Source organism: Lissotriton vulgaris, chromosome 1_1, assembly GCF_964263255.1.
Source record: "Lissotriton vulgaris chromosome 1_1, aLisVul1.2, whole genome shotgun sequence".
NCBI classification, from domain to species: Eukaryota; Metazoa; Chordata; class Amphibia; order Caudata; family Salamandridae; genus Lissotriton; species Lissotriton vulgaris.
The window spans coordinates 1,072,818,761-1,072,838,731 of record NC_141685.1 but is presented as its reverse complement, the minus strand read 5'-3'; the positions used below and the strand labels follow the sequence as shown (position 1 = coordinate 1,072,838,731).

Genomic DNA, 19,971 nt, shown 5'->3' with positions numbered 1-19,971 from the left:
TCTTCGACACCCCGGAGGATGTCTGTGCCTGGCTCGAGCTTTACAGAGCAGGGAAAGATGGCTTCGGCTCCTCATCCCAACAGGCGGAGGAGCCGGAACAGAGACGGCGATCCAGGAGGATTAGGAATCGCCGCGGCCGTTCAGGGGGGCCCTCAACTGCAGAGACGTCGACGGAGCGGAGGGGAGTGCTGGAGGTGTTATCTGAGTTGTCTGGCGCACGGGACGATGCCATTGAAGAGGAAGCGGACCCGGGTGACGAGGGGGCACCATCGGACTCCGAGGACTCAGTGACTGATAGCGCCCATACACCGGTGATCACACCGAAGTCGGTGGAAGACCTTCTGGATGGACAGGGGTAACGGGGTGAGCTACCTCATTTTGGGAGGGGGCCCGGCAGGGGGGAGGCGGTTGCAGTCAATGGATGCTGACAACGAGGGCGGGGAGGGTGGGGTGCCCCTGTTTTTGCCCCGAGGGTCTTTGATACTGTTTTGGGCTTGTTTTAGTCCTGGTAGCCTGAGCGTCGAGGGCCCACTGCCTCCGCCCGGCCCGCACCTGGCCCTTAAGGCCCTCCTACGGTGGCGACCGCAGGATTAGTAGGGGTTATTGGGTTGTTGGTGGGCAAGGTTTGGATGGGATCTGGATGGTGCTGTTTGGGTCCTGTTCTGGGGAGGGTGGGTGGGGGTTTGGTTCGTTCTTGGGTTGTTTGGCTTTGGTTGGGGAAAATGGCCGCCATCAGTGCTGGGGTGAATGATGTACTTTTTTTGTGGGGACCCGGATGGGGAGACTGTGCGAGAACAATATGGGACAATGGCTGATGTTGCTAACTTGAAATGTGTTACTTGGAACGTGAGGGGGCTTCATACTATGTCCAGGCGCCACAAAGCCCACGCTTATTTAGTGCGTAGGGGAGTGCAAATGGCGCTGCTGCAGGAAACTCATCTGAACAAGGCGGAAGGGGCGGCGCTACAGCGTAGATGGAGGGGGCAGGTCTTCTACACATCGTACTCCGCGTATGCCAGGGGGGCGCTAATATGGGTTAGAGCTGGGGTCCCCTTCCAGGTCACGAAAACAGTGATAGATCCAGAGGGGCGTTACGTGGCCATTTCGGGCACTTTAGGAGGGAGAGACTTGAACGTTTGCTGTGTGTACGCTCCTAATATAGACCAGACTGCCTTCCTTTCCAGGTTATCGGGCTCGCTGGCCCACTTCTTCTCCGGGCCCCTTTTGCTCGGGGGAGACTTCAACTCGGTAGTGGACGTAGACACTGACCGCTCACATCCACCCCTCCCCGATTCTCCGGTTCGTCGCACGGCTAAGGGTCGTAAGGATTGGCAGACCCGCTGGGGTCTGACGGATATCTGGAGGGCGCACCACCCCACATCTAGGGACTATTCATACTTCTCGAGCCTGCATGAGTTGCATGTCAGACTGGATGGATTTCTTGGCTCGCCCGAACTGGTTTCGGCAGCGGTCCGATCTGAGTACTTGTCCAGGACCATTTCAGACCATAACCCCCTCCTGCTGGACCTTCGCTGGCTCCCCGGGGCGCCGGCGGTGCCCACCTGGAAGTTACGACCCGAGATTCTTGAGGACAGTGTTTTCAGGGCGGACCTGGGGGATACGGTATCGGAATATTTTGCGTCCAACAGCGGCACCGCGAGTACAAGAGCGTTGGAGTGGGACGCTTTTAAGGTAGTGGTGAGGGGTTACTGCATCTCTAAGAAGGTGGGCATGAGGCGCGTTATCCTAGCTGACCTAGATGCAGCGGACCGGAAACTCCGCGAGCTGGAAATTCGCCGCCCCGGGCGCCCGGAATTACAGGTACACACGGCGGAGGCGAGGGAGAAGGTGGCGGCGGAGGTCGAACGGCTTCGCTGTTTTGACTACAAGGCCTATACGGTCCGGTCCATCGCGGAGGGGGACAGATCGAGCGCGCTGCTGGCATGGCTGGCAAACCCCACGCGTCAGTCCTCTTTGACGACAAGTATGCGTAAGGCAGACGGAACCGAGGTATACACTCAACCGGAGATTCTCAGCTGCTTCCGGCATTATTACGAAAGTTTGTACCGCAGTCGCTCTGCCCGAGACCCTGACCGGCTCGATAATTATCTACGCCCACTGGAGCTCCAAACAGTGGAGCAAGAAGTGGCGAAAGCCCTGGGGGCCGACATTGAATTGGGGGAGATCCGCGGTGCCATTAAACGGATGGCGAGACATAAGACCCCGGGCCTGGACGGCCTGCCCGTGGAGTTTTATGCGGCTTATGCTGACCTCCTAGCCCCTAGGTTATTGGTGGTCTACAGAGAGGCGAAGAGGCTGGGGCGGCTCCCGAGCTCGATGTGTGAGGCGCTGGTGGTTCCTCTCCTCAAACCAGGAAGGGACTCGTCCGACCCGGGGTCTTACCGTCCCTTATCGATGCTGACGGTGGACTATAAAATACTGAGCAGTATCTTGGCCTCGAGGCTGCTGGGGCACATGAGTTCCCTGGTGCATGAGGACCAAGCAGGTTTTATCCCAAGGCGTAACACGACTATGAACATTCGCAGGTTGTTCCGTTTGCTAGGGGAACCGTCTGTGGATGCCCCGTCCCCGGTTGTCTTATCGGTGGACCTAGAGAAGGCTTTTGATAGCCTGGAGTGGGACTACCTTTGCACGGTGCTGCGGAGATTCGGCCTCGGTGAGGGCTTCATCAGATGGACCGCGGTTCTCTATGCCTCTGCATCGGCCAGGGTCCGGGCGGGACCACTGATTTCCTCGCAATATCCGGTAGAACGAGGCACGAGGCAGGGGTGTTCGTTGTCCCCACTTCTCTTTGCGCTGGCGGTGGAACCACTCGCGCTGCGTCTTCGATCGGGAGCCCACTATATGGGCCTGTGGACGCCCTCGGGCCCGCACTACGTCTCGCTGTATGCAGACGATCTGTTGCTCTTCCTAGAGGACCCGCTCGGCGCTTTACATGGAGCGGCGACGGCGCTCACGGAGTTTGGGGAGGTTTCGGGCCTCCGGGTGAATTGGTCCAAGACCTGTCTTTTCCCGGTTCGTAAGGGTGCCCCCGCTCCTACTTTAAGTAGGGAGATTAGATGGGAACCCGACTGCTTTAAGTACCTGGGGGTATTCGTCTATCACGACCCATCCGACCTCCTGGATGGGAACATTGCCCGCAGCACTCGAGCACTTCGAGGCTGCATGGACTTCTGGGCCACGCTGCCGCTCTCGGTGGCGGGACGGATCGCTCTGCTTAAAATGGTGGCGCTTCCCAGGCTCTTATATTATTTCCGAACACTACCGATCTGGGTCCCACCGGCCACGTTTCGACTATTACGATCTATGGTGGTCGGATTCCTCTGGGGCTCGGGCCGCCGTCGGGTGGCCCTCAAGACCCTGATAAGGCCGAAAGATGAGGGGGGGCTTGCGGTGCCGGACCTTGAAAAGTATTATCTGGCGGCGCAGCTCCAGACCTTCACCCAGGAGATCGCCCGGGAATTCCGGGGCCCGGAAGACAGAAGGGGGACGGGCATGGCCAGGCATGTCCTCTCCTTCATAGCGCTGCGACAACGTTTGGCCCTGCGGGATTTGTCACTGGAGGAGCGGACCGTCCGCCTGTGTTGGAATCGAGCTCACGCCCGAGGCCATCTGAGAACACCGTATGCGCCCGAAATACCTTTGGGGATGCTGACGGCCCTCCCCCATGGAGGCGATTGGTCACGATTGGCGGCCTGGGAGGACGCCGGCTTACAGCTAGTTGGGGATCTGTATGAGGACGGAGCGCTCTTGCCCTTCCAGGATCTTATCGACCGCTTCGAGATCCCCCGTGGTGACTTCCTGTTGCACTCGGCCATTGTTCGAGCGATCCAGGCACACTGGAAGAGCGGGCAGGAGGAACCCACCTTATCTCCGGTATGCCAATACGTGATGATGTCTGCGGGCACGGTGAAGGCGGTCACTTGCCTTTACGGTAGATTGATCAACAAAGGGTTGGCTCCTCTCACTACTTTGAGAAACCGCTGGGAGGAGGACATTGGCAGGGAGATCCCGGAGACGACCTGGTCCCAGTTGGTGCGGCGCGCCTGGAAGGGCACACGCCACGCCCGTTTTCAGCTGGTCCACTATTACGTTCTCCATAGAGCATATCTGACCCCAGTGAAAATTAAGCGGTATTTTGCCACGAATTCGGCGGATTGCCCTAGGTGCCCAGCTCGGGAGGCGGACCTCCTCCACATGTTATGGGCCTGCCCGGGATTATCATCCTACTGGGTGGAAGTGGGGAAGACCCTGGAGGAGGTGACGGGGAGATCCTTATCATTTGATGCGGCGGTGGGACTCCTACACTGGTTCCCTCATACCCCCAAGAATAAAATTTCCAGCAAATTTATCGACCTAGGGCTCCTTCTTGCTAAGCGAGAGGTGACCAGGAACTGGAAAGCACGAGTTGGTCCGACAGGAAGTCGATGGCACAGCGAGCTCTTGAAGTGGGCGGCGGGGGAGAGCACACTGAGATACCAACTGGCTTGGAGGCAGCGTAATGAGAAGGCGCAGGAGGCAGCGTTGGAGTGGGAAATGTTAGTGCAGGCCCTCAGGGATTATTGCGCCCCCAGCGACTCTGAAGGTGAAGAAGCGACTCGCCCCGAGTCCCATTAAACATTTGCACTATTAGTCCTGTTGCTTTCCCCGTGGGTCCCATAGCAGATCCTGTTGCGGTTGTTCCCAGGCGCTGATGGCGGGGTTGGGTGGAGTTTACTTTGGTTAGTAGTATTTTGAGGGTGGGGGTTTTTCTTTTGGGTTTTTATAGGCTTGTTTGGAAAAGCAGATGACGGACAGTGGATCATCCGGACCAGCTCTGACATCCTTCTGAGCCCCCATTGAATTTCGCCGCCCGACCCCAGGGTTGTGGGCCGGATGGCTGTGTACGGAACTTACGGTGCGGGGACAGAGGGTTGTATTTCGATGATATTGCTTGTGTTATAATGCTGGTCGATTTTGCAACGATTTACTGATTCCTGCAATAAAAATATATTTAAAAAAAAAAAAAAAAAAAAAAAAGCATGGTTCATAGTATAATGCCCATTTTAAGTTGCTCCCTGCCACCCTTGTTGGGTTGTGAGGGATACCTCAGAGCCCAGGTCATATAGCATGGCTGGTTGAATAATGCTAATTCCCATGGGTTTCTCCCTTGCCATCTCTGGATGGACTTTTCAGACTATTTAGTAGGGCTGTCTGCATAATGCCCACTCCTGTGGGTTGCATCTGAGCCTCGTCTTGGAGAGCGAGGCTCCTCACATCATACAGTGTGACGGACTGTAAAATGCCCATTCCTTGGAGTTGGTAATCTGCTGCTTCTTGGGGGTGTCCTCAGACAACCCAGCAAGGCTTATTTTATATTACCCATTATTATGAGTTTCTCTGCTGCTGCTCCTGAACTGACCTCACTAATCGTATAGCAAGGCTGGTTAGAGAGACCAGTCCCAAGTACTGATACCGCGCTATTCCTGGGTAGACTCATCAGATCAGATATAGCTGGTTGTATGATGCGCCCATTCATATTGCCCCTCTCCCGGTCTTCTGTGTACTGCAAAATGTATAGTTCAAGCAAGATCGCGCCTTCCATGAGTAGCATCGTTTCCGTATGGGCAATTCTTATGCCCACTCAATGTGGTTTAAACTGTGTCATACAAACCAGTCTACAATAGGTAGGTATCTGCATGCATGCATGACCACTTTTTCACATTTTTCTCTAACTCCCAAGTGTAGGCACTGTGACACGTCTGCTGCAACACGGTTTGAGCAGTGTCTGCCATTTATGCATGCCACCAAAACCCTTCCCTATAGAACACAATACACTCACACACTTTCCGTACATCTATGCACTAACATGTATTGCTTAAGAGTCCTACATGTTAGCGCATAGATGAACAGAAAGAAGGGTCCTAATTCTTGCTATATATTGCTTCAAAACAGACAAAAGTGCAGAAACAAAACATAACTATGCAGCTCAGGTCTTCATACACGACATCCAAAACCTTCCCAACTAGGTGAAATGACGGACAGGCACTTTTATCCATAGCACTCAGCTTCATGCTATTCATCCACAAATGCACATATTACAATAAACAGATCTCCGAGTCTGATTTCTCCTTTCACTTCAGATTTTGTTACTTTTGTGCTCCAAGCATGTTTGTCCCATTCACTTATGGTTGCTCTGTACCCCTCTAAGCCTGGGCCTCCTGTTTCCGCCTGGTTCCTCTCTTTCTTCAAGGTATGGTTCCTCCTTTCCCTTTCTCTTTTCTTCTTTGCTGGTCCTATTTTTTTATTTTGGAATTTTTTTTCACCCGTCATTATTCTTCTCTTCCCTCCTGGTTACTCCTTCCCTTTCAGGTCTAGTTCCTTTCTTCACCTTTAGGTAGCGTGCGTTTTCCTCTCTCCTGGCTCCTCCGTCGATTCTAGGTCTGGCTACCCCTAAATGCCAGTCAAGGTTTCCTCAAGGATGGTATTCTCTTCCCACCTTGCTTCTCTCTTCCTTCCAGGCCTAGTTCTTCCTTCCCTTTTAGTCCAGTCCAAATTACCTGTAGGTCTGGTTCTTTTGTTCTCCTATGGGTCCTCTTTTTCGCTCTAGGCCTCATTCTTTTTTCTACTGGTGTCTCTTTTCCCTCTTGAAGTGGCTTCTCGCTTTCTTTATGCCAGATTCCTCTCTTTAGCTTACAAGTCTATTGCTTCCTTCCCTCCAGTCCTGTTTTTGAGCCTGCCTCCAGACCTGGCTCGAAGCATGCATCCAAACTTAGTTCTAAACCTGTCTCCAGACTTGGTTGAGATCCTACTTTAGGGCCTGGTCCCAGGCTTGCCATGCTGGGTCAGGGTTACATGTAATAATAATGCCCTAGTTTCTGATGCTGACATGGTTTGTACTCTTTTGTTCCAGTGGTGAATGAGATCCAGGAGAGGCGGCAGTTCCTGGATGAGATGGAAGCCTTGGGTCAGGGCAAGAAATTCCGCACCATTGTGGAGACCGAGATCTCACAGGTAATTCACAGTTTCATAGTAGAGAATAGGATACCTGGGGGCAGAGAGCGTGGGGTAGGGGAGCTGGCAGACAGGAGCCCTTTGCAGAGAGAGACATGGAGCATTATGACAGAGAGAGGCTAGAGGCATCGGGATCACCTATGGCAAAGAGAACAAGGGACCAGGGGGAAGATTTTGGGTGACCTATAGAGGAAAGAGATAGGGGGCATGAGATGGAGGAGATAAACAAGGACAGGGCACCGGGGTTCAGTGCGGGGCCAAAGAGAGAAAATGAGGCAGAGGGACAAACAGGCTGCTCAGGCCAATCACGATGCTGCTCATGCAGCGTTGTGATTAGCTGGGAGAGGCTGAGAGCCTGGGTGCTTCCGACACTGCAAAGTGAGGATGGAGAAGAGGGTACGGCGACTGTGAAGAAGGTAAGATTAAAAAAAAATAATTATCCAATCCCCCTCTGCCCCTGTTCGGAAGAAGCCGCCAGTGAACTTAACGGTACCTGAGGTGTTGTCATTCAGTCCGTGGTACTGTCATCATACTTCTCAATGGCGAGCAAGTCTGTGCCGACGCCTGCTTCGAAATCGACCGGTGTTCTCAAGGACGGTGAGAATGTCTAGAGTGATCACGAAGATGTTTTTTATGTTTCCTCTCCCTAGATCTTTTTCTATGGGAGTCTTTAGTGCGAGAAGTTCTCGATTCAGGAAAAGGAGTCCCTTCACTGTCCTTTTTATTCTGTCTTTTCCTCTTGACGTATGTTCTCAAGTTTTCCTCTCAGGCGAATGGCCTCATAGTCTTGGCTCCTTTAGGGTTATCTTGGACATTTTCTGACAAAATTCACACTTTTTTTTTTTTAAACTTTATTTTCAGTTTTACACATAAATGTCAATACTTAATGTTCACAGCGATGCATAGAGAGAGAGTCTGCATATCTCAATGGAGCACGATATATGATACATGTTATATCCAGGACAACAATAAGCAATATATTACGAATGTGAGACAAGTACCATTAACCCCCATGCCCGCAGGCCCCCATCAGCTTCTATCACAGTCCAGCCAGCCCAAACCTAACCCCACCCCACTTCCTAGCTGCAGTAACACAAAGAGCATAAGAACTATCATAGCGTATGAGGATCATTTGGTACCCTCCGTCCTAGCCTACCCCTTCGGGGGCAATGCCTTTCGTGACTTGTGTGCCTGAAACTCCCCTTTGCTTAGCAATGTATGCTCTGTACGGGCCCCATATATCCACCAAGCGTGAGGAACTTGGCACTAACGTAGCATATTCCTCGCTGTTCACATTACAAAACGCCAAGCGGCGAAGCCAAGCCTGAAGCGTAGGGACCCTTTTACTGCCCCATAGTAACCCCACCTCACTTTTAGCCAACAGAAACCTAACTGCTAACCTCCTGACCTTTTTAGGGAAATTAACCCTGTATCCCAACAGTGCAATCTCCGGCATAGGGATCAATGTCATGGAAAGTATGTCACCTAAAGTAGCATGTATCAGTACCCAATATTGTTGCAACTTTGGACAGGTCCATGAGAGATGGGCAAAGTCGGCTTGTGGAGCCAAACATTTCTGGCATTGGTGAGGCCTAGTGGGATCGATCTTATGGGACCACGCCGGAGTGTGGTACATCCTGCGAAGAAATTTTAAATGTAGCAGTTTATGTCTACTGTTTAGGGACACCACCCTTGTAACCCTGCAGCAGTATTCCCATTGGTCATCAATTGTAGGCCGACCCAAGTCTTGCTCCCATGCAGTGCAAATTTTGACGTCGGAGAAGGGGAGCCCCATCACACATTGTCTATACAATTTGGAGATCAAATGTTTGAGTTTAAAGAGTTTGAGTTTAAAAATTCTTATATAGCGCTCTTACACCAGCGGTTTCATGGCGCTGTAACTGGCAGATCTCCACAATAGACAAGGAAGGGAGGTCGGGTAACAGAGGGTTAAATGAAAATTTTGCTGAAGAAGTAGGCTTTAAGTTTCTTTCGAAACTGGGAATATGGGGTTAAAGATCTGAGATCAAGGGGTAATGAGTTCCAAAGGGTTGGGGCAAGGGTCGCAAATTTTGAGCCCCCCCACTTTTTCCGGCGAAACCGGGGAACTATCAGGAGGGATTGAGAAGAAGATCGGAGCTCCCTAGTTGGCAAATAGGGGATAATCTCCGAAGAAATAAATGCAGGGGCCGTACCCAATCGAGCCTGGTAAGTGATAGATGCAAGCTTGAATTGGATACGTTCCCGAACCGGAAGCCAATGTAAAAGTTTCAGAAGGGGGGTGACATGTGAGGATTTAGGAAGGTTAAAGACCAGCCGCGCCGCCTGGTTTTGGATCATCTGCAACCGCCTAAGACTATATGCAGGTATACCTGCATATAGGGCGTTGCCATAATCCAGGCGGGAGATGACCATCGCAAGGACGATCAACTTCAAGGCCTCAAAGGTGAAAAATCGAGAGACCTTGCGGATGGTACGAAGAGACAGAAAAGAAGAAGAAACCACAGAACTAACCTGGGAGTGAAGGGTGAGGTGAGAGTTGAGTTTGATACCCAGGGTTTTGACCGAAGTAGAGGGGACCGGAGAGGGACCAAGGGAAGGGGGCCAAAAAAGTGAAGACCAGGGACTGGAGCAACCACCTGTCAACACCAACTCGGTCTTATCAGGGTTGAGTTTCAGGTGGTTGAAATCCATCCAGTCCCTGATGAAAATCATAGTAGACTGGAAATTAGAGATAGAGGCAGAAGAAGAGGACAGATTGAAGACAAGTTGAAGGTCATCCGCATAGTTGTATACGGAGACCTCCATTTGTTGTAAGGAAAAAATGAGGGGAGAAATGTAAAGATTAAACAGAAGAGGTGAAAGGGAGGAGCCTTGGGGGACCCCGCACAGGACCTTCCGAAAGTCCGCAGTGAAGTCACCCAGGCGAACTGCCTGGGTGCGGTCCCTCAGGAAGGAGGACAACCAAACCAGGGCCGTACCCCCGATCCCCGCCGCCGCGACACGGGAGAGTAAGATGGTATGATCCACCGTGTCGAAGGCGGCAGAGAGATCGAGGAGGACCAGTGCTTGGGATTGATTGGTGTCCCTCCCCTCCCTGAGGTTGTCAAGGACGGAAAGGACTACGGACTCCGTAGAGTGTGCGGGGCGAAAACCAGCCTGGCGGGAAGCCAGTACCCCATTTTCTTCCACAAAGGTGCTCAGCGACCTGGTGACATGGCGCTCGAGCACCTTAGCCAGAAATGGTAGGAGAGAAATGGGGCGAAAGTTGGCTGGGATCGAGGGGTCTGCGCCAGGTTTTTTTAAAATGGGTAAAATGATAGCTGATTTCAAGGGGTTGGGAACAACCCCCTGAGAGAGTGAGCTGTTTAGTAAGTGAAGGGGAGGATCAGGGCAAGAGATGTAAATGTGACGGAGTATTTGAGCGGGACAGGTGTCAAGGGGAGAGCCAGATTTTACAAGGGGGATTAAGGATGTGAAGGATTCCTTGGTCAGAAGGGGGAGAGAGTTTAATTGTCCTTGGGAAGGAGGGCACTGAGGATCAACAAAAGACGGGGAAGGTGCAGGGATATTAGCTTTAATGGCAGCAATTTTATCAATGAAAAAGCTATTCAGAGAGTGACAGAGGGCAAGGGAAGGAGAGGGCTTAAGAGAGGTACGATCTGAGAAGGCTAGGTTCTGAACAATTGAGAAAATTTCCCTTGATTGGTTCTCGGCTGTGAGGATCTTGGAGGAGAAATAGGCCGTTTTAGCGGCCAAGATGGCATTCTTATATTGAGCTAATAGAGTGGTAAAATCAGCTCTTAAGATGGGACAATAGTTTCTCCTCCAGGCCCTCTCAGCACGGCGTACCGATAATTTGATGGTTTTCAGGTCATCGGTAAACCACAGGTTGGCATCTTTTTCCCGCTTGGAGGTCAGACGTTTCAAGGGGGCAATGGACTCACTGGCTGAGGAGAGCCATTGTTCAATGCTGTTAACCTGAGCCGAGGTGGAAAGCCCGTGTAAGACGGGATAAAAAGCACTTAAAAGAGCTGATAAGTTCGCCGGGTCAACTCTACTCCACGAGCGGACCCAGACATTTTTGGGAAGGGGGGCCCTAACTGGAGAACTGATAGGAAGAACAAAAGAAATCAGGTGATGATCAGACCAAGTGCAAGGAGAAATAAGAAGGGAGTCGACAGGGCAGTTCAAGGACCAAATCTGGTCCAAGATATGCCCCTTGACGTGAGTTGGGGAAGATACGTGAGATACAAAATTAAGAGATAAAAGTGTGTCTGAAAACTCTCTAGAAGATGAACACTCTGCTGGGTCGGAGGGCCAAAAATTAAAGTCACCCAGTAATAACACCGAAGAGTTATTGACCGAGAGGGTGGCTAACACCTCCTGGAAATCAGGGAGAAATCGTAGAGGCGACTGGGGAGGTCGATAAATGAGAAGACAGGTGAGAGGGGGGGATGTGGACGTGGTTCGAATGGCAAGATACTCTGTGGTGGCAATATCGGGGAGAGAAAGCAGTTGAAATGGAAGATCAGAACGGGCAATGACCGCGACGCCACCCCCCGTTCTGCCGGATGAACGATCGGCCCGAAGTGCATAGTAGGGGGCGGGCAATGTAGCTAGCAAGGTGGGTAGGGAGTCATCACAGAACCATGTCTCGGTTAAAAGGAGAAGATCTGGTGCATGATGATCTAACAACACTGATAATTCATGTGAATGAGCCACCGCCGATCTGGTATTCAGATAATACGCCTTAAGGGTCTTAACTGGGGCAGTATTGACGGCTTCTGTGGGAGGGGGGGCCGGAATAGGAGAGGTGAATGAACAGGAACAGTGAGAAGGAGGGGATAAATCTAGCTGGGATATCCGTGAGTGTGTAGAGGCAGATAGAACCCACGGACCCTGTAGCCTGTGAAGCTGGGAAGAGGTGTAAGAAATGATTTGGGCAGGGTATTGTGCCCCTAGCCCCGGTCGGCCGCGGACGGGCGCAGACGGGCTTAACTTAGGCGCAACTTCGGCGCGCCTTCGTCGCGCCCGCTGCGCCCGCCCGCTGCGCCGTCTGTAAGGGGAAGTTGTAATATAGGGACACATGGCGGAGGAGTTTGAAAGAGGGCGTGCAAGGGGTGGAGGGACAGAGGAGCTGCCCCGCCAACCACAGAGCAGCCCGAGATGGTGGCCACGCCGGTCCCCGCCCTCGTGACCTGCCCGTCAGAGGGTGAGGGAACGATCAGCGTGGGGTGCTCTGGCGGCGGCAGGCAGGGGAGTCAAGAGGCGTGAAGGGGTGCGCGATGTCCAGAGCGCAGCCCCTGCAGAATGAAGGCAAGGTAATCTAAAAACCAATCTTGTAGCTTTAAAAACGAAGTTGCGCCGCGCCTCGGCAGCGTTGTAGCTCCCGGCAGAGCCTCGGGAGATCTAGTCAGTTTCTGGGGTGGGACTCGCCCAGCTGAAGAAGATTGCCAGGGGGGAGGGACAGAGGAGCTGCCCCGCCAACCACAGAGCAGCCCGAGATGGTGGCCACGCCCGTCCCCGCCCTCGTGACCTGCCCGTCAGAGGGTGAGGGAACGATCAGCGTGGGGCGCTCTGGCGGCGGCAGGCAGGGGAGTCAAGAGGCGTGAAGGGGTGCGCGATGTCCAGAGCGCAGCCCCTGCAGAATGAAGGCAAGGTAATCTAAAAACCAATCTTGTAGCTTTAAAAACGAAGTTGCGCCGCGCCTCGGCAGCGTTGTAGCTCCCGGCAGAGCCTCGGGAGATCTAGTCAGTTTGACTTTCTATAACTAACGTCAGAGGCTCAGCCGGCTCAGGAGCTATCGGAAAGGAAGCAAAGGTAGCCCTTAACATGGAAAGCATGCGGCGCAGCACAAAGCCATCCATAAAGGAGCAATATTTGAATCGCCCCTCCTCCGAGACAGAGAAAATATGGTTGTTAGCGAAAAGGTCACCCATCGTGTGGATTTGAAATTTAGCCAGTGTGCGCTGTGCTAAAACCTCACCAGTTATGGGGAGCCACGTGGAGTTCGAAGTGGCAACGCCGGGGAATACAACAGGTCTAAACTTAGCAAGTTACCTAACTTCTCCCATGCCCAGCACGTGGTGTATACAGTCTGAATATCATGCGGGTCCCTTGAGAACCCTTTAGGCAAAACTGAGGACAGATTCTGCTGAAGCACAAGATCCGTCTCTGGCTTCAAATAGGGGACACATGCGTCTGGATGATACCAGTCATAGGAATAGCAGCACTGCGCCGTCAAATAGTAAAGATACCCCAACCCCGCCTCGTTCATACGGTAGTGTCAAAGTCTGCCAGCTCACCCTTGGTCTTTTGTCACCCCTTACAAGCCGCAATAGCAGTTGCGGCAGCTGCAAAAAGAAGGCCTGAGTGAGAGGGATGGGAAGGTTGTTAGAAAAATATAAAAATATCGTGAGTTCCACCATTTTAATAATGGCCACTCTACCCGCTATTGACAAAGGTAGCCGCAACCACCTCTTGACCTGCGATTCAAGCTAGCTGATTGTGCGTCCATAGTTCAATCTGATGATAGTGGCTGCATCTAAGTGTATGTACACCCCGAGATACTTAACTACATCGCTGCACCACTCCAAGGGAAATTCACAGTCCCATGCAGCTGTGCTGGTTGTCAACGGGAAAATTACAGACTTGTGCCAATTAACAATCATGCCTGACAACCTACCAAATCGGATAATTTCCCTAATGAGGGGTTCCAGGTTAATTTGGGGCTGCCGTACGTACAGAACAGTATCATCCGCATACAGAGATACCAAAAGGGGGCCAGTACGAAACTGCAGACCTCGATGCAAGTGTTTTTCTTGAAAGTGTCGAACCAATGGGTCCATTGCTAATATAAAAAACAATGGGGCCGGGGACAACCCTGACTGGTGCCACGGGACAGACAAAATGGCGGGGATATAGTACAGGCGCAGTCTAGCTATGGGTTCCGTATAGAGCAGGGCCGCTGTAGTGGCAAAACATTCAGACATTCCCATGCGTCGCATCACAGAAAGAAAAAAGGGCCACTTAAGGGAATCAAATGCCTTCTCAGCATCAAGAAGTACAGCAGCGGCGAGAGTATTTGGGTCAATCCTATGTAATACTGTAAATAAGGTTCTCAAATTGAGAAAGGTGGACCTATGAGGGACGAAGTCAGACTGTGCCGGTGAAATGATATATTCCATCAATATGGACAACCGGATAGCGATTACTTTGGCTAAAATTTTGTAACCGAGATTAAGCAGGGACAATGGACGATAGGAACCGCAGAGAGTAGGGTCTTTGCCAGGCTTAGGGAGCAGTATAATTACAGCTTTTCTGAATGTGGGAGGGAGGATACCAATCTCAAGAGCCACAGCATAAACCTCTATCAACAGTGGAACCAGTATATCCTTATAAGCCTTCTAAAAATCAGCGGAAAACCCGTCAAGGCCGGGCGCTGAGGAACCTTTAAGTGCAATACGCTATCCGAAGAAATGGGAAGAGCAAGGAATTCTTGCATATGCTTTTCAAGATAAACCAAAGCAATTTCCGCTAGGTACTCTCCTTGCTCCCGGAGGTCCCCAGTGAGCTTAGAGGTGTAGAGAGTTTTAAAATGCGAAAGGAAGGTGTCGCAGATATCTGGAGTGGAATGGAACACTCGGTCATTCGGGCCTTTAATTTCAGTGATATAGGCTTTATCGTGTGCAGGGCGGAGCGTGTGCACTAAAATCTTACTGGGCCGTTCACCCTCCCCATATCTTCTAGCCATGTGTTGCTTACCAAGGAACAGTAGTTATCACTCAGCAGCCTCTCGAAATTCCAACATCAAGGCCAATCGTCGGGCCTCGCCAGTCTCTGACCCCTCCTCTAGTAGTTCCAAATCAAGGGCAGCAATTTCTTGCTCAATTCGTCTTAAAGTGGATCGCAAAGTACTCAAGACATCCGCATTCTTAGCTATGCATACCCCCTGATGTAGGCTTTAAAACCCTCCCAAAGCACCGCCCAGGTATCCATAGAAACCATATTTATTTCAAAATAAACCTCGATGGCCTCCCTATCTTCCTCCGAGAACACCTGATCCTGGAGTGCCCTCCCAGGGAAGCGCCATTGCTTCTCATAGCCCCCGGGTCTCGGGATGTTGAGTCGAAGCAGGACTCGGAAGTGATCAGAAAACGTTCTTAGTAGTGTCTCCAACCCTTCTAGCTAACCAGCCACCCCGGGAGAGACTAACCAGTAGTCTATTCTGGACCAGGTATTGTGGAACCCGGAATAATGTGTATACGCTGCGAGGTGTGGGTGATGTGTACGTTCAACGTCTACCAGCTAAAGGTGTCTACAGATGTCCTGCAATGCCATACGTGAAACGGTGTTTAGAGTCAGGTGCGGAGCAGGTGCTGTCTTTGGCAGGTTCTAACAACAAATTAAAATCACCACCCATTATCAATGAACAAGGATCCAAAGCCAAAAGGCGTACCTGCAGCGCGTGGAAGAATTCCGGCGAGTCCACATTCGGACCATATATGCCCACAAGAGTCACATTATGTCCCCTCAAAGAGCCCACTACTATCAACAAGCGACCATCCCCATCAGCAACCACCTTGTGCAGCGCGAAAGGAACTCTCTTGTGGATAAATATGGCAACTCCTCTTGCGTAACTGCTGTAATTAGAGAAATATCTGTGGGTTTCCCAGCTTGCCGCCATGGATGTAGCATCGCATTTGGACAAGTGAGTCTACTGCATGAAAACAATATCTATGCTATGTCTAGCAACGTAATTAAGGACTTGTCATCTTTTGCGCATATTATTCAACCCCCTGACATTCCATGACATCAGAGAGAGCCCGGAAGGACCGGGCTGCCAGCCTATCTTCGCCATTCAGACAATATTACTGCAATCAGGAAATTAGTGAAATCAACCCAACGCCATGCATCATTGACCTGCGTATGAAGTTTTGAAAACCTGTGAAAAAAATGCAAGTGACCCCCACCGCCCAGCCTCATCCCGTCCCTGGCGAGGCAGATCCCATCCCTGCAAACCAAATGACGGTGCAAGTCAAACAAGCTTCGTAGTACAGTTATCGCATATACACACCGTAAACTTGGCATTTCGAACAAACAAACCTCGGTGTTCACGATGAGGCGCAGCAACACCACGCCTGCCGGGCAAAACTGAACACAACAATGGCGAATGGAAGATATCTCAACTATGGTAATAACGTAACAGACCCTTCACATACAAAAAATGAATCAACCAGTCCCAGGATTGGAGAAGAGTTTCATACTGGCCTTAGAGGGGGGGGGGTCGCACGTGTGGCTGCCGCCGCTCCATTGTTGCTCCTCTTGTACCCTTGGCAAAACTCCTGTGCCTCGGTCGGAGTTTCAAAGATGCGGGATCTGCCATCCACATCTACCTTCAGCCTAGCCAGATAGAGCATTCCATACCTCAGGCCCAAGTTCTTTAAAGTGGCCTTCACTCCATTAAATTTGTGCTGAGCCTCTTGAACCATGACAGTGAAGTCTGGGAAAAAGGATAATTTATTTCCCTGCCATTGGACCTCCACAGGCCAACCGGAGCGTTGTGTCCCTGTCCCTAAAGTTCATAAGTCTGGCGATGATGGGCCTCGGAGGCTGCCCGGACCTGTGCGCACGTTCCACCACAAACCCCTGAGTGAAAGCCTCTCTGCCAAAGAGATCCGATAGTAGTTGTTCCACGAATGTGTCCATGCGAACTGAGGTGGCAGTTTCTGCCACGCCAATAATGCGCATGTTGTTCCGTCGGCTACGGGATTCTAAATCTTCGTTCTTTATCGCAACTTCTTTCAGGATTCTTTCTACTCTTTCTAGGCGCTTCTGAGATTGCGACGCTCTGTCTTCTATATCCGAGACCCTCGTTTCCACGACATCGAGCCGACGGTCATGGGCTTGGACCTTCGTACCCATATCAGCCGGCTTTTTGGCTAAACGCATCAAATCTGCTGTCTAGGGCTCTGAAGCCAGTCCGCATCTCCTTAAGCATCGCCGCAGTTAGTGAGGTGGAGTCTTCAGCGTCATCCTCACCCTGCGCCCCATCTGCCGAGTCTACTTGGTCACTAGAGGTTGCGTCATGGACTTTGTTGAACTGCAGCGCCGCTGTTTAGGGTCCTTCCGTCCCATGGCTGCACGCGGCTGGCTGCGTCCGCCAACACAGGCGGAGCAATGGAAGTCGCGCTGCAGATAGTAAGCGTGTAAGAAGAACAACCAAATGGCCGATACCTGCGTCTCAACAACCAGTAGGGGCCACCCCAGCAATGCAGCCCAGAGCACAAGGGAGATTTATTCTGCAACAGACAATAGCTCTCAGTTGCAAGTAATGTAGGACACAGCCAAACAGACGAATTCCCAGGATAGCCCTGCGTCGATTTACCCCCACAGAAGTTGACAGTCGGTAAGAGACAGCTGTTTAGTACAAAAGCAAAGTGGGCACCTTGTAGGAGACGTGTGGTGTGGCCCCAATCCAACACACAAGCACCAGTGCAGGAGCTCAAGGTATCAACGAAGCAATGCAGCTGACTCCGCAGATAACAAACTGACCGGCAACAAGAGTACTGTGCATTATAGCACCACAGCAGGAACTCGGGAGCAAAGAGCGTCACCACTCCAATCATGCAGGAAGCCCTGGACTGCGGCCAGAGTCAGTAGGCATCAGCGCGGGTGCAATACATAGTGAGGCATCATGTTATCAGCTACCCACGTTGTAGGCCAGTGTCCTGTGTCTTCTCCATACAAGGAAAAATGAGGGAACCAGCACATCCAATCCTGCCCAGTACCACGCAACACCCCCAGCCGCCAAATAGCGCCCGCGGCCCAGTACAACCGCAAGGCTGAGAAAGCCCTGCAGCCGCCGCGCCAGCAAAGGCGCCGCCGACCGCTACAGCAGGAGGGGCGGGGGAGGGTCACCACCGCAGCAGGGGTGGGTCGCCTCTGGCACTGGACAATGAACCAGGGCCTCCGCTCACCTCCGTGGACTGACGTTGTGCTCCACGCCACAGCGCCGCTCGCCATCAGGCCTCCAGTCCCTAGCCCAGATCACACCATCCCGGGACCCGAAAAGGGCCGTTCTGCTTCTCGGATCTGCCGATACCGGTACCGATCTTCTCAGCATCTCCCCCTGGGCATGTAGGGAAGGCATCCTCTGTGTTTCAGGCCGTCTAAATCGATGAAAACAGGTTAGTGCAGTGCCCGGACGGCGGAGCTTCAGGCGCAGGCGGCCATCTTAGTCGCCTGCATGGCCACGCCCCCCCAAAATTCACTCTCTTTACCAAAGTGTTGCGGCAGGAAGAGACAACACACACAGAATGTGGGTCTTATTAAGCCTTTTGTTAGTCCACATGAAGGGCATTTCACAAAAAGTGAAGGCATTTTGAGAAAATAATCACCGCTTTTTGATGGAAATTTTGTGGAAAATGTAGAATAGCCTCAAAGATGTCAAAGCAAAAAAAAAACTAACTTTTTGTGTACAGGGATTCTCTCAGCATGAGCCGGAAAAAAGAACTGAGACTGTGAGGCAAACTGGCAGTACAGTGCATGCTGGGAAGCGATGCTCCTGGCTCCTTAAAGTAAAAATGTATTTTCCTTGCACTCTTGACCTGACAGACTCCTTTATTACTTAACTTTTTTCCTCTGTATGTGCTCAATATGTGTTTTTAGAATTGCACTTAAGATTGCCTCTTGTCAGATTCTACAATTCGGTCACATTATATTGATTAGATGCCTTTTAAGGTCCAAAAAATGTCAGTAACAAGCAGGACTATCATGTTTTTTAATGTAGGTAATTCAAATTCTATGGAAATTGAGGTGGTTACCCCAGCTAATAACGACTTTCAATACTTGAAATAAAAGTGTTATGTGATCCCCACAAATGCATAGGAATATTACAAGTGTATGACTATCAGTGAGGATCCTACAATGCAGAACCCAACTACGTATAGCCTTTGTCCTGTACTGAAATCTCAGCTGAAAGCAGGACCCTAATACAAACAGTTTTTGCCATGTGCAGAACCGCTCCACGGAATGCCTACTCCCTCTACACACCAAAGGCCCCTTAAGTGGTGAAGGCCCTACTATGGACCTGTACCGATCACTTTGCAGATAGTTGACCTCTTGTGGGTAATCAAGCACAAATGGGTGGGCTACTACCTGTTGCGTACAATCTTCACTCCTGTGCACAACTTTTCCTGCAGAGCCTACACTCCCTCCATACACTTAAGGCCCCTTAGGAGAGTAAACACCTATTACGTACAACCTTTGCCCTGTAGCAAAGCTTTTAAAGGTTGCCAACCTATTGTGAGCAATCAAAGAGACAAGATTTGGTAAGTCGGCATGTCATCAGTGATGTCAACAATGATTTCATTCAACATGTTAGGAGTGATGTGTTTATTTTCTACATAATTTTATTACCATTTATAATAAGCTAAACAGTAATTTAAACAAAATACAATACAATAATTAATCCATTAACCCCCTCCCCCCCAAACGTCCAGTCTCCATTACATCATGCACCACTACATTTCCATCACTTCTATTTCCGAAGTTATTTGTACTGTTTCTACACACTTTCTTCCCTGGATTCATCCACCATATCTGGATTTTTTAGGCAATCTGATAAGTGATCCCATGCTTGTACCCTGTCAATTGATCCTCTTCCTTTCCTTACTTCACCATACAACACTGCACTCTCATAGCACGCCCACCGAATCAGCCGTGTTTTGTGAGGATACAAGCTGGGCATGGCAGGGGGAGCAAGTTCTAGTTAGCTCAGTAAACTATACCTTGTGAGTTTCAGTGTTTTTTTTGCGTTAAAAAAATGACAACATGACTCACATTTTCACCTAAGTATAATGTCACTTTAACCATATATATATTCACTGAAAAAAACAAAGGTTACAGGGACGTTATAGTTATGTTGACATTTCACTCGTACAAAACCAGAGA

The 19,971-nt window shown here is 51.0% G+C and overlaps 1 protein-coding gene across 1 annotated transcript in view; it reads left to right on the top strand.

The window, feature by feature from the left end:
* Positions 1 to 19,971, top strand: part of C1_1H22orf23 (chromosome 1_1 C22orf23 homolog) — an 81,149-nt gene that overhangs the window by 48,989 nt on the left and 12,189 nt on the right. The window contains exon 5 of the mRNA XM_086936462.1: positions 6,914 to 7,014. Within this exon, the coding sequence (XP_086792588.1) occupies positions 6,914 to 7,014 (101 nt within the window). The remainder of the gene's footprint in view (positions 1 to 6,913; positions 7,015 to 19,971) is intronic.